This window comes from Peromyscus leucopus, chromosome 19 (assembly GCF_004664715.2).
Source record: "Peromyscus leucopus breed LL Stock chromosome 19, UCI_PerLeu_2.1, whole genome shotgun sequence".
Lineage (NCBI taxonomy): Eukaryota > Metazoa > Chordata > Mammalia > Rodentia > Cricetidae > Peromyscus > Peromyscus leucopus.
Window position 1 is genome coordinate 26,293,023 of NC_051079.1, and position 12,644 is coordinate 26,305,666.

General features: G+C 43.3%; 3 protein-coding genes across 5 annotated transcripts in view; all 3 read left to right on the top strand.

Annotated features, from left to right (window-relative positions):
* LOC114686160 (protocadherin alpha-3-like) overlaps positions 1–12,644 on the top strand; it is a 196,369-nt gene that overhangs the window by 37,298 nt on the left and 146,427 nt on the right.
* The window catches only part of LOC114686155 (protocadherin alpha-7), a 206,055-nt gene that overhangs the window by 10,709 nt on the left and 182,702 nt on the right, over positions 1–12,644 (top strand). For 2 of the 3 annotated variants that reach the window (XM_037197094.1, XM_037197098.1), the window contains exon 1: positions 7,935–10,820. The exons of the other annotated variant lie outside the window; for it this stretch is intronic. In XM_037197094.1, the coding sequence (XP_037052989.1) occupies positions 8,340–10,820 (2,481 nt within the window). In that variant the 5' untranslated portion in view covers positions 7,935–8,339. Of the gene's footprint in view, positions 1–7,934; positions 10,821–12,644 lie in introns of those variants that run through there. 3 annotated transcript variants of the gene reach the window in all.
* LOC119086255 (protocadherin alpha-7-like) lies at positions 1,481–5,973 on the top strand. Its single transcript, XM_037197102.1, is given in 2 exon segments — positions 1,481–4,596; positions 4,598–5,973. Coding segments are annotated over 2 exon segments (2,463 nt in total). The 5' UTR covers positions 1,481–3,045; the 3' UTR covers positions 5,510–5,973.

A 12,644-nucleotide genomic window follows, 5' to 3' on the forward strand; every position in this document is an offset into this window, starting at 1 on the left:
GCCGCCGCCGCCGCCACCACCGCCGCTGCCGCCGCGACCACCAGGCTCTGGCTTACTATTTTTGTGTTGTATACTTTTTTTTTTTATGTCTGAGATTTTACTTTTTTAGGTTGGCCTGATGCTTTTGAGTTCAACTGACATGTCACACACCAATTATCTGTACTCCGGAGTCTCTGTTGTTTCAAGTTGTCACAATTTCTTATTGTGTGGAATACTGATTTTAGTCTCCATATGATTTTAATATTCTAGAACAGAACTTTAGTGAGTTCCATGGAAATACATTCCTCCAAACATTTAAATCTCACGATTATCTGAGCTTTTAATATATTCTGCAGTATTATTGGAAAGGTATATTTTAAATATTATCCTCTGTTTACACTTATATTAATTAATTTTATGGTTTTAGTTCATCATCTTATTTTTCATTTTAGTTCATTTAGCTTCAAGATATTGTAATATATATTCCTGTTTTGAACCTTTTAGTAATAAAGTGCAGAATAATTTCCTTTCCAATGTTTAGCTCTCACTTTCTCTCTCATTTTTTTTTTTCCCGAGACCGAGTTTCTCTGTGTAGCTTTGCGCCTTTCCTGGATCTCACTCTGTAGCCCAGGCTGTCCTCGAACTCACAGAGATCCTCCTGCCTCTGCCTCCCGAGTGCTGGGATTAAAGGCTTGCGCCACCACCGGCTTCTCTCTCATTTTTATAAGCTAGCCAAAAGCAAAATGGTGAGAAGACAAATATGTGAGGCTGTTTTCAATACATCCTAAAGTTATTAACTTTGATTTCCTTCTTCCTTTTCCTTCTTTCTTTCTTTTTTTTAAACGTTGTCAACCATGTATCTTCAATTTACCTAAACTTCACAATCCTTCTGTCTCAGTCCTCCAAGTGCTGGGATATGGCAGGTTTTTTTTTTTTTTTTTTACCATTTCATGTTTAATTAATTAATTAATTTTACTGGTACAGAAGTTTTACAGTATTTTCAATAATTTAATATATTTGAACATCCTTGACTGGTCAATAGTTGCTTTATTCTGATAAACATCGGCTAAACTTGAAACAGTGATACAGTAAAGTTGTGTTAATCTTTTGTGTATGAGTTGGTGTGTTTCATAAAAAATGTTTCATGGCATGTTCAAATCCTAGCCCCTCCCCACAAAAATCTGCATTGAGTTTACATTTAATATGATTTAACAAAAAAATTAAATATCAAGAATGCTGTGTTCAGTAACTCCAATTCCAATCCCATTGTAGACGGATATATAATATATAAATCTTCACTATAAAATACTCAAAATAATGAGGATTCTTTAGTTCATGTAGACATGTTTTGCTTTTTGGAAGAAAATCTTAAAAAAAAATCTAACATACTTTTTGTGTTTCAATGTTTAAATTCTAGAACTTTTCTCTCCCTTTGCATCTTGTATCTGTTCCATTTGCCCTGACATCACATACTAATTAGATATTGAGCACATTCTGGTTAGACTTAATGGAAGTGAATTAGAGGTTTCTGAGACTCTGGATTCTTATAGCCTGTTAGGGACATAATGACATCGTGTAATCAGTTATGACTAGATTTTATCCTTTCCCAGATGAAAGGTATCAGAAAGCAAGTTTCTTTTTGTGGTTGGTTTTACACTTTTCATAATTCTTGTCTATGTCTATCATCTTATTTCTCGATCAAAATGCTCTACATAAAATTCTCTACTTTAGCTCTTGGTTTTAAGGACATTTGGATTTCTGTACATGTATGTTTATTTCACTATTTGAATAGACTGTGCAGCCTTTTCTTTGTGCAAATGATTTTACACTTCCTATTGTGTTGACTTCTACCTGACTCTCAGATGTGACTTTGTGATATCTTCTAAATTTTAATTGTTTTTACAAATTATAATTGGCATTTGAGATCCTTTATATCATCTAACACTGTATTTGGCAACTAATCACTTCAATCACTATCAATAAGGTCCATGATTTTGCTTTTAGAGCCCAAAAGGATGAACAATAGATTTAATTAAACAATTTACATGTTTGAATGAGAGACTAGAACTCAAAAGAGCTTTTCTTAAGCAGAGCCTAGGCAGAAAAGAATCCTAAGCATAACTTCAAAAGCAGAACTCTCCCTAAACCCTGAATGAACGATACTGACATTGCAATGCATTATGGGATGACATAATACAAGCTGTACAAGAGATAAAGAAGAGAGAGATTGCTATTTGCATATGATAATGGTTGAAAACCATAGTATGTAGGTATAGAAATAAATAATGATGGTGGGAACAGGTTATATAAATATTAATAAAGAGAAATATATATAATATTTTCTCCCCATGAGGGATGTTCAACTAAATTCTATTTTAGAAATACTTTACACATTTACAATTCATGAAATTACTTAAGGAAACTACTTCATAAATATATTTACTGATTTCTTTCATCTAGCATGAAAAAGTTTATTTTTGATCAGTAAATTTCTGGGCACCTAGCTTCCCTAGGCATAGTGATGTACAGCAGTCTGTAACATCAGGATCTGAAATTTAGGAATATGGATGATCCTGAGTTACAGAACAAAGTGATTTTCGAATTTAATATTTGTGATTGTGTAACTGATCACTTTTAATTGCCACTCCATTTTCATCAGTAATTTAAAGTTATGTGGACAGTTTTCTCAGGCACAAGAGAACTATCATTATGGCATTTCGTAGTTTCAGAGCTCAGTCCTCTAATAGTATCTCCAGGAAGAGAAAGGTGGTTTTCTGTTTCAACAATGATAAAATTCAGAGAGTAAAGTAAGATTTTGCAAGTCAATGGCTCAATGACTATTCGACGGATATGTACTTACTCTTTGGGCCGCCTGATGTCGCTCTTGGCCGTCTTATTCGTTCTGATTCAAGACAAGCACAGCCATCCCTTTCCCAGGAGAAAGGACGCTCCATTCTTTTTTACTCCGGTGAGCAATGGTGAACACGGGAGGGTGAAACTGAGAATCAGATGGCTTCTCTTCGTTCGGAGGCAATTTAAGCGAATCGGAAATACCAAGCTCCTGAAATGCTGTATTTAGGCGGAGTAGTCCCGGAGGGCTGGCATCCAGTCCTTTCGCTACTGTTCCTCACAGTTTGGGAGGTGGGGAGCGGCCAGCTCCACTACTCCGTCCCCGAGGAGGCTAAACACGGAACCTTCGTGGGCCGCATCGCCCAGGATCTTGAACTGCAGCTGCCGGAGTTGGTGCCTGGTCTGTTTCAGTTGGATTCCAAGGGCTTTGGGGACCTTCTGGAGGTAAACCTGCAGAATGGCATTTTGTTTGTGAATTCTCGGATCGACCGGGAGGAGCTGTGCGGGTGGAGCGCGGAGTGTAGCATCCATTTGGAGGTGATCGTGGACCGGCCGCTGCAGGTTTTCCACGTGGAGGTTGAGGTGAGGGACATTAACGACAACCCGCCCGTGTTCCCAACCACACAAAAGACTCTGTTTATCCCGGAGTCCAGACTGCCTGACTCGCGATTCCCACTAGAGGGCGCGTCAGACGCAGATGTCGGTTCCAATGCTCTGCTGACTTACAGACTGAGCACCAATGAGCATTTCTCTCTGGATGTTCCACCCAAGCACGAACAGGTGAAATCTCTTGGGCTTGTTTTGCGGAAACCATTAGACAGAGAAGAAGCTGCGGAGATGCGCTTATTGCTCACGGCCACCGACGGAGGCAAACCGGAGCTGACCGGCACCGTTCAGTTACTCATCATAGTGCTAGATGTCAATGATAATGCTCCAGTTTTTGACAGGTCTCTCTATACCGTGAAGTTACCAGAGAACGTTCCAAATGGGACGTTGGTAATCAAAGTCAATGCCTCAGATTTAGATGAAGGCGTGAATGGGGATGTTATGTACTCATTTTCTAGTGACATTTCTCCAGATATAAAATCCAAGTTTCACATGGATGCTGTGAGCGGAGAAATTACAGCTATAGGAGTTATTGATTACGAAGAAAGTAAAGCTTACAAGATTCCATTAGAGGCACGTGATAAAGGCTCCCCACCACTGATTGGTCACTGTACAGTTCTTGTGGAAGTTGTAGATGCTAACGACAATGCTCCACAGCTGAATGTCAAAACGCTCTGGCTCCCTGTTAAAGAAGACGCACAGCTGGGGAAAGTTATCGCCTTGATCAGCGTGACTGATCTAGATGCAGGTGTCAACGGGCAGGTGACCTGCTCCCTGACTCCTCACGTCCCTTTTAAGCTGGTGTCCACCTTCAAGAATTACTATTCGCTTGTGTTGGATAACACCCTGGACCGAGAGACCACAGCTGACTACACGGTAGTTGTGACAGCCCGGGACGGTGGCTCGCCCTCGCTGTGGGCCACAGCCACCGTGTCCGTGGAGGTGGCTGACGTCAACGACAATGCGCCCACGTTCGCGCAGCCCGAATACACAGTGTTCGTGAAGGAGAACAACCCGCCTGGCGCGCACATCTTCACGGTGTCGGCCATGGACGCTGACGCGCAGGAGAACGCGCTGGTGTCCTACTCGCTGGTGGAGAGGAGGGTGGGCGAGCGCTTGCTGTCCAGCTATGTGTCTGTGCACGCGGAGAGTGGCAAGGTGTTTCGCGCTGCAGCCTCTGGACCATGAGGAGCTGGAGCTGCTGCAGTTCCAGGTGAGCGCGAGGGATGCTGGTGTGCCTTCCCTGGGCAGCAATGTGACTCTGCAGGTGTTTGTGCTGGATGAGAACGATAATGCTCCGGTGTTGCTTGGGTCTGGGACAGGCGGTGCAGATGGAGTGTTCAATCAGTTGTTGCCCAGGTCTGTGGATCCTGGTCACGTGGTGGCAAAGGTGCGCGCTGTAGACCCGGACTCTGGTTACAATGCTTGGCTGTCTTATGAGCTGCAGTCGTGGCCCGGCAGTACACGCAGCCCATTCCGTGTAGGCCTGTACACTGGAGAGATCAGCACCACTAGGGCCCTGGAGGAGGCAGATGGGACTAGACAGCGCCTGCTGGTGCTGGTGAAGGACCACGGTGAGCCTCAGCTGACTGCCACAGTCACCGTGCTGGTGTCTCTAGTGGAAAATGGCCAGGCACCAAAGGTCTCGTCACGGTCCTCTGTAGGTGCTACAGTGCCAGATTCATCTTTAGTGGATGTCAATGTGTATCTGATCATCGCCATCTGCGCCGTGTCCAGCCTGTTGGTGCTCACGCTGCTGCTGTACACCGCGTTGCGCTGCTCGACTGCGCCCATGGGGGGCGCTTGTGGGCCGGGGAAGCCGGTGCTGGTGTGCTCCAGCGCGGTGGGGACCTGGTCATACTCTCAGCAGAGGCGGCAGAGGGTGTGCTCTGGAGAGGGTCCGCCCAAGACCGACCTCATGGCCTTCAGCCCGGGTCTACCTCCATGTCCTGGATCTACAGATGGATCTGGAGAACCATCTGTTTCTTTGGACTCTTATGAAAAGGTGAGTTGTTGTAAAACTGCATTTATTCATGTAGTTATTTCTTTATGGAAGAATTTCTTGCTTTGTTAGTATATTTAAATACTGTTTTTCCTTCTCTACAATTCAACCAGAGTTTTTAAAATTGCAGATATCTAAATTAGGACAAGATTTGTGTTTGCACATTCCTATTAGAAGTAGCTGCACATCCATTAACTGTTGACATAATTTTATTTTAAAACCATAATGTGTGAATCAAATTGCTAATGCGGAGCTTCTATAACACTTGAAAACTATTTGTTGTGAAAAACAAAACCCAAAAAACCAACCAACCAACCAACCAACCAACCAATAAAAACAACCCACAATGGCTTAGTAGTCAGTCATTCAGTTAACATGGATATAACATTTCAGCTGTTCTCTGGATGGAGACATGTAACAACCAGGGAGTCATAGAAAACCTCTTTTCTACTTAGAAACTCGATTCTAGGCTGGCCATGGTGGTGCACCCCTTTAATCCTAGCAAAGAGGCAGGGGCAGGTGTATCTTTGTGAGTTTGAGACCAGCCTGGTTTACATAGTGAGTTCCAGGACAGTCAGGGCTACACAGAGAGACCCTGTCTCAAAAAAGGAAAAGGCCAGAACCAAACAAAACACTGTCCCCAAAACCAGAAATATAATTCTATCAAAGAGTATAAATATGACTATCATTTCAATGAATGTAAAAAAAAATCTCTAAATTTCTTGTAATGTAAATTATAAGAAAATGTTTACCAACACTGATTTCTATAATGTATACAATTCTGAACTATTTCTCTTGTGATATTTGAAAAATCAGTCTCTTCCAGTAGTTAATAATTTCTTTCTTCAGAAAGTGATTTTTTAAAATTAACTGTTTTTAGTTTAGTGGTTAAAAATTTGGGATGTAAAGATTTAATCCTTTAAATTCTCCTGTAATTAATAGTCTGAAAGTTTAAAAAAATTCACTATTCTACAAGACAAGAATCTGAACATATCTTCAATGTCCTTAAATGCTTAATATTTTGAAACTATAACCTGTGACTTTCACATTGGAGGTTCTATAACTGTATGTGTAGCCCAAGCTACTTTTTAATTTTCTCATTTGCACTTGACAAACTAAAATTCAGGAAGAACTGGAGTAACAGACACTTCAGTTTGGGTTTCATAATTCCATCTTAGCTTGAGTGAAGTTGCTACAGAGGCCGACATGTCAGCAAAACAACAATGTGTGTTTTATCACCATTCTGTTTTCAATTTCTCAGCCTTTATTCAGTCTTACTTCCCTTACGCTCTCTCATGTACCCAAAGATAAATTAATCTCAAAGACATTTCACAAGTTCTGAAATTTGTACATGATGGAAGCCTATGAGCTGGGAGATGGTGTGGATACTGTAAAAAAAGGCTAACTTGCCAATTACATCAATGTAGACATGAGTGAAAAGGAATGCATTTTATCGTTACCAAGAGCAAAGTATTAGCTCTAAAAGACAGAATTGTCTTGGATGCAAACGACAATGGTAGCCCCCCTCAGTCTATACTATGTACTCAAACAATTGAACCTTCGGGAGTGGTGAGGCACATGTCTTTAATCTCAGCACTCTGCAGGCAGAGGCAGGCAGATCTGGGTGAGTTTGAGGTGAGCCTGGTCTACAAAGTGAGTTCGAGGATAGCCAGGGCTATGTAAAGAGACCCTGCCTCAACTCTTCCCCCAAGAAAACAAACCAAACCAAACAAAAAGCAAATACTTGAACACAAGCTCAAATGGTGCAAGAAATGTGAAAAAACAACTTCAAACAGAAGCATTTGAAATTACAAGTCTGAATTCAAGGTAAGTGGTGTTGATGGGCATACCTTTGACCACAGCAACTCAAAGACTACTCAAAAGTTTGAAAAGATAGAAACAACACATTTCTTGGAGTAAACTTTGAAAGCGGTAGTCACGAATTTGTCAATTACTCTATTCAAAATGAGATTCTTTAGTCAACATAAAATGTAATAAAATAAAATTTCTCCCCATGTAACCCATTTCCATTTTCTTAAATACAAGAACTCTCCCTTTCAGCCCACGTACTAGCCAGAGGTTAGCTCCTGGAGAGTAACAATTTTCCAAAGGAAATACTTTTTTTTTTCCTCCAGAGGAGCCAGATTTGGTCATAAACATCACACAAACAAATGTGTCCAAACTGGGGTCTGAGAATAGTTTGTACTTATGAAGTACTCATTCTTCCAAAGGAGCACCCCAGGCTTTAATGTGTTATAATTTACACAATGTCTTCTCACTATTGAGACAATATTATGAAGGTGGGAAACGGCACATGGAGAGTTCAATGGATGAGAAGACAAAGTTGCATGGTTACTAGGAACACATATAAGAATGTAAATGGGCTGGATGGTGGTGGCACATGCCTTTAATCCCAGCACTCGGGAGGCAGAGCCAGGCGGATCTCCGTGAGTTCGAGGCCAGCCTGGGTTACAGAGTGATTTCCAGGAAAGGTGCAAAGCTACACAGAGAAATCCTGTCTTGAAAAACCAAAAAACAAACCAAAACAAAACAAAACAAAAATCAACTATATGATTATCACCCAATCAAGGAAGGAATCACCTCTTGTGGTCTCACATTGAAGAAAAAGTTGCACTATGGATCTGCATTAAATATTAACACGTGTTAAAGAGATGTAATATGAGGTACTACGTGTATATAGAGATAATAATTCACAGAAACAAGTCAAAGATGTGAATTAAAGAAAAATTGCACGCATAGAAGTATACTTACACATTTAGCCACTGGATGTCGCTGCCGTCCACAAAATGAGTAGCTTTTTAGAACAAAGGCATACTTCACTGTTTCTCCAGGATTAGGAAGTAGTTACATTCGGAGATCTCAGCGTTTCGATTAAAAAACAATGAGACTAGGAAATCGACCAGAAGATGTTAGAACGCGTGTGCATACCAGATGGCATATCCATGGAGTTTTAAGACAAGAGAATGGATCTGTGGTGATGTCCAGATACCTGAGCCATGGAGCTTGGCGCCTGCTGCTCTGGCTTCTGCTCCTCGCAGCCTGGGAGGCAGGGAGCGGCCAGCTCCACTACTCCATCCCCGAGGAGGCCAAACACGGAACCTTCGTGGGCCGCATCGCTCAGGACCTGGGGCTGGAGCTGGCGGAGCTGGTGCCCCGCCTGTTCAGGGTGGCGTCCAAGGACCGCGGGGACCTTCTGGAGGTAAATCTGCAGAATGGCATTTTGTTTGTGAATTCTCGGATCGACCGGGAGGAGCTGTGCGGGCGGAGCGCGGAGTGCAGCATCCATTTGGAGGTGATCGTGGACCGGCCGCTGCAGGTTTTCCACGTGGAGGTGGAGGTGAGGGACATTAACGACAACCCTCCGATGTTCTCTGTAGCAGAACAAAAGATCTTGGTACCTGAAATTAGACTGCTTGATTCTCGATTTCCACTAGAAGGCGCATCTGATGCAGATGTCGGCGAGAACGCGATGCTTACTTACAAACTCAGTTCAAACGATTTTTTTATCCTTGATATTGTCAACAAAAAAGGCAAAGGCGAGTTCCCAGTGCTTGTTCTTCGAAAACTGATAGATCGGGAGGAAATTCCTCAGCTGAAGTTGTCACTGACAGCAACGGATGGAGGCAAACCCGAGCTTACGGGATCGGTTTCTCTGTTGATCCAGGTCTTGGATGCTAACGATAACGCTCCTGTGTTTGACAGATCTGTTTACGAAGTTAAGATGTCGGAGAATCAAGAGAATCAAACGTTAGTGATATGGCTGAATGCTACCGACACAGATGAAGGAATGAACAAGGAAGTGGAGTATTCATTTAGCTCTCTGACCTCATCTAGCATAAGAAAGAAATTTCTAATAAACGAAAAAACTGGAGAGATAAAAGTAAATGGTGCTATTGACTTTGAGGATAGGAACAATTATGAAATTCACGTGGATGCTACCGATAAAGGACATCCACCTATGGTTGCTCACTGCACTGTACTTGTGGAAATCCTGGATGAAAATGATAACGCACCAGAAATAGTTCTTACTTCTTTGTCTCTCCCGGTGAAAGAAGACGCTCTTTTGGGCACTGTCGTCGCCCTGATCAGCGTGTCAGACCAAGACTCTGGAGTCAACGGGCATGTGACCTGCTCCCTGACTTCTCATGTCCCATTCAAGTTGGTGTCCACCTTCAAGAATTACTATTCGCTTGTGCTGGACAACGCTCTGGACCGAGAGACTGTAGATAACTATGATGTGGTGGTGACTGCCCGGGACGGGGGCTCGCCCTCGCTGTGGGCCACAGCCAGCGTGTCCGTGGAGGTGGCTGATGTGAACGACAACGCACCCGCGTTTGCGCAGCCCGAATACACGGTGTTCGTGAAGGAGAACAACCCGCCTGGCGCGCACATCTTCACGGTGTCCGCCATGGACGCTGACGCGCAGGAGAACGCGCTGGTGTCCTACTCGCTGGTGGAGAGGAGGGTGGGCGAGCGCTTGCTGTCCAGCTATGTGTCTGTGCACGCGGAGAGCGGCAAGGTGTTCGCGCTGCAGCCTCTGGACCATGAGGAGCTGGAGTTGCTGCAGTTCCAGGTGAGCGCGCGGGATGCTGGTGTGCCTTCCCTGGGCAGCAATGTGACTCTGCAGGTGTTTGTGCTGGATGAGAACGACAATGCTCCGCAGCTGCTAGGATCTCAGACAGTTGGACCTGCTGGCGAATTTAGCCAACTTGTGTCGCGGTCAGTGGGTGCTGGACACGTGGTGTCAAAGGTGCGCGCGGTGGATGCAGACTCTGGTTACAATGCGTGGCTGTCTTATGAGCTGCAGCTCGCTGTGGGAACACGCAGTCCTTTCCGCGTGGGTCTGTACACGGGTGAGATCAGCACAACACGCGCCCTGGATGAAGCTGATGCGCCACGCCAGCGCCTATTGGTGTTAGTGAAGGACCATGGCGAACCCGCATTGACCGCCACTGCTACCATTCTGGTGTCATTGGTGGAGAGCGGCCAGGTGCCAAAAGCTTCTTCCCAGGGGTTGTCCAAGTCCTCAGATAGGGAGGCATCGCTGGTGGATGTCAACGTGTACCTGATCATCGCCATCTGCGCGGTGTCCAGCCTGTTGGTGCTCACGCTGCTGCTGTACACCGCGCTTCGCTGCTCCACAGTGCCCATGCAAGGTGGGTGCGGACTTGGAAAGCCCGTGCTGGTGTGCTCCAGCACGGTGGGGACCTGGTCATACTCTCAGCAGAGACAGCAGCGTGTGTGCTCTGGAGAGGGTCCACCCAAGACCGACCTCATGGCCTTCAGTCCCAGTCTTACACCCTGCCCAGTGGCCGATGTGGGAGCGGAAACTCATTCTGCTGGAAGAGACACTTCCGGGAAGGTGGGCTATTACTTTTTATTTTCATATTTTGCTTGATGAAGTAAATTTTCTCTCTCAGTTTATTCTGTGACAAATATGTCCCAGATTATATTTTCTTTGAGCACCATCATGCACAAGCATTTCTAGTAACGTTTTCAAATATGCTTTATTTCAGAAGTATTTTTATGATGTCCATCTATGCAGTGTCCAATCCTCTGCTTGAAATGTGTAATTTTAGTGTAACTATTATGAACACGTAAGCTTTCTTTTGTAGAACTCTTGTGTTTAGGATGCAGTAATTTTTATTCTCATATGCTCTCTTCATATAGCTCTTCTTTTTTTTTTTAGATTTATTTGTTTATTATGTACACAGTGTTCTGTCTGCTTGTATGCCTGTAGGCCAGAAGAGGGAGCCAGATCTCATTTCAGATGGTTGTGAGCCATCCTGTGGTTGCTGGGAATTGAACTCAGGACCTTTGGAAGAGCAGTCAGTGCTCTTAACCTCTGAGCCATCTCTCCAGCCCTCACTTATCTCTTCATGTTTGTAAGCTCAGTAGTTTTTTCTCCAGTTTTTCAAAACAGAGTTTCTCTTTGAAGTCCTGACTGTCCTGGAAGTCACTTTGTAGACCAGGCTGGCCTGGAACTCAGAGGTCCTCCTACCTCTGCCTCCCAAGTGCTAGGATTAAAGGTGTGTGCCACCACAACCCGCTCCAGTTAAATTTTGGTTTGATACAGTTGCATTAAGAAAATACTACACTGATTCATAGGATTCATGTCTTTCCCCCTTTTAGTGAGAATGTTTAGCATTTTTTTGCTCCTTATGTATGTCATAGAACATTACTTTATATTCAGCAACTGCACGTTTGTCTGTATTGCAGTAAGCTAGAGTGCCAGTTGAGTGCTAGCATTTTCTTATTTGATGATTTTTTTTGTTTCTGCAGTATTGGTCCTTGTTCCAGTATGTATTATTCACTTTTATTTTAGAATTAGGGTATTTGTAGCAATTGACATAATCATATCCAAGAACCCTTCACAATGGTCTCCTTTACTAAAAAATCCCAAGCAACTTGTGATATTTACGTATGAGCTCATTCAATTTGAGTAAGGTGTTATGATGGGAGTGGGAACCGTGTGAAATTATTAAAAACTTTATCTCACAGACTTTGGTGGTACACTTCGTTAATCCTAGCACTCAGGAGACAGAAGCAAACAGGTCTCTGTGAGTTTCAGGACAGCCAGAGCAAATAATGAGATCCTTACTAAAAACAAAAACAAACAAAACGAAAAAAAAACTATCTCTCTTAAGGATGGAGAGATGATTCTGCAGCTCTTAAAAAGCATCCAGGTTTGATTCCCAGCATCCACATGGTTGCTCACATCTATCTGTAACTTCAGTTACAGGGGATCTGATGCTCTCTTCTGGCCTCTATGTGTGCTAGGCATGCATATGATGCATGTGACATATGAAGGCAAAATACTAATACATGAAAAATAAAATAAATAAACCTTTAAAAATGGAGAACAGCACCACCAACAAAAGTGAAGTGATTATTTATATTGTTCTATTATTAAATAAAACCCAGGAGTCAAATAGTGGGGTAAAAACATGCTAGATCCAAAGAGCAATGGAGGCATGATCAGTTGATCCTGCCTCTTCACCTTTCCATATTGAAAAGTGGGTGAATCTTTCTAAGCCCTTCCCCATTCCTTCCTGTGTCTCTCTATCCTAATCCTGGTCTACCAAAAACTCTATGGTTTATTCTGGCCAGCTGAATGTTGACTCCACCCTTTGATTCAAGGTTCAACTTATTGGCAGTCTTGGGAGTGTCAGAGTACAATCAAAAT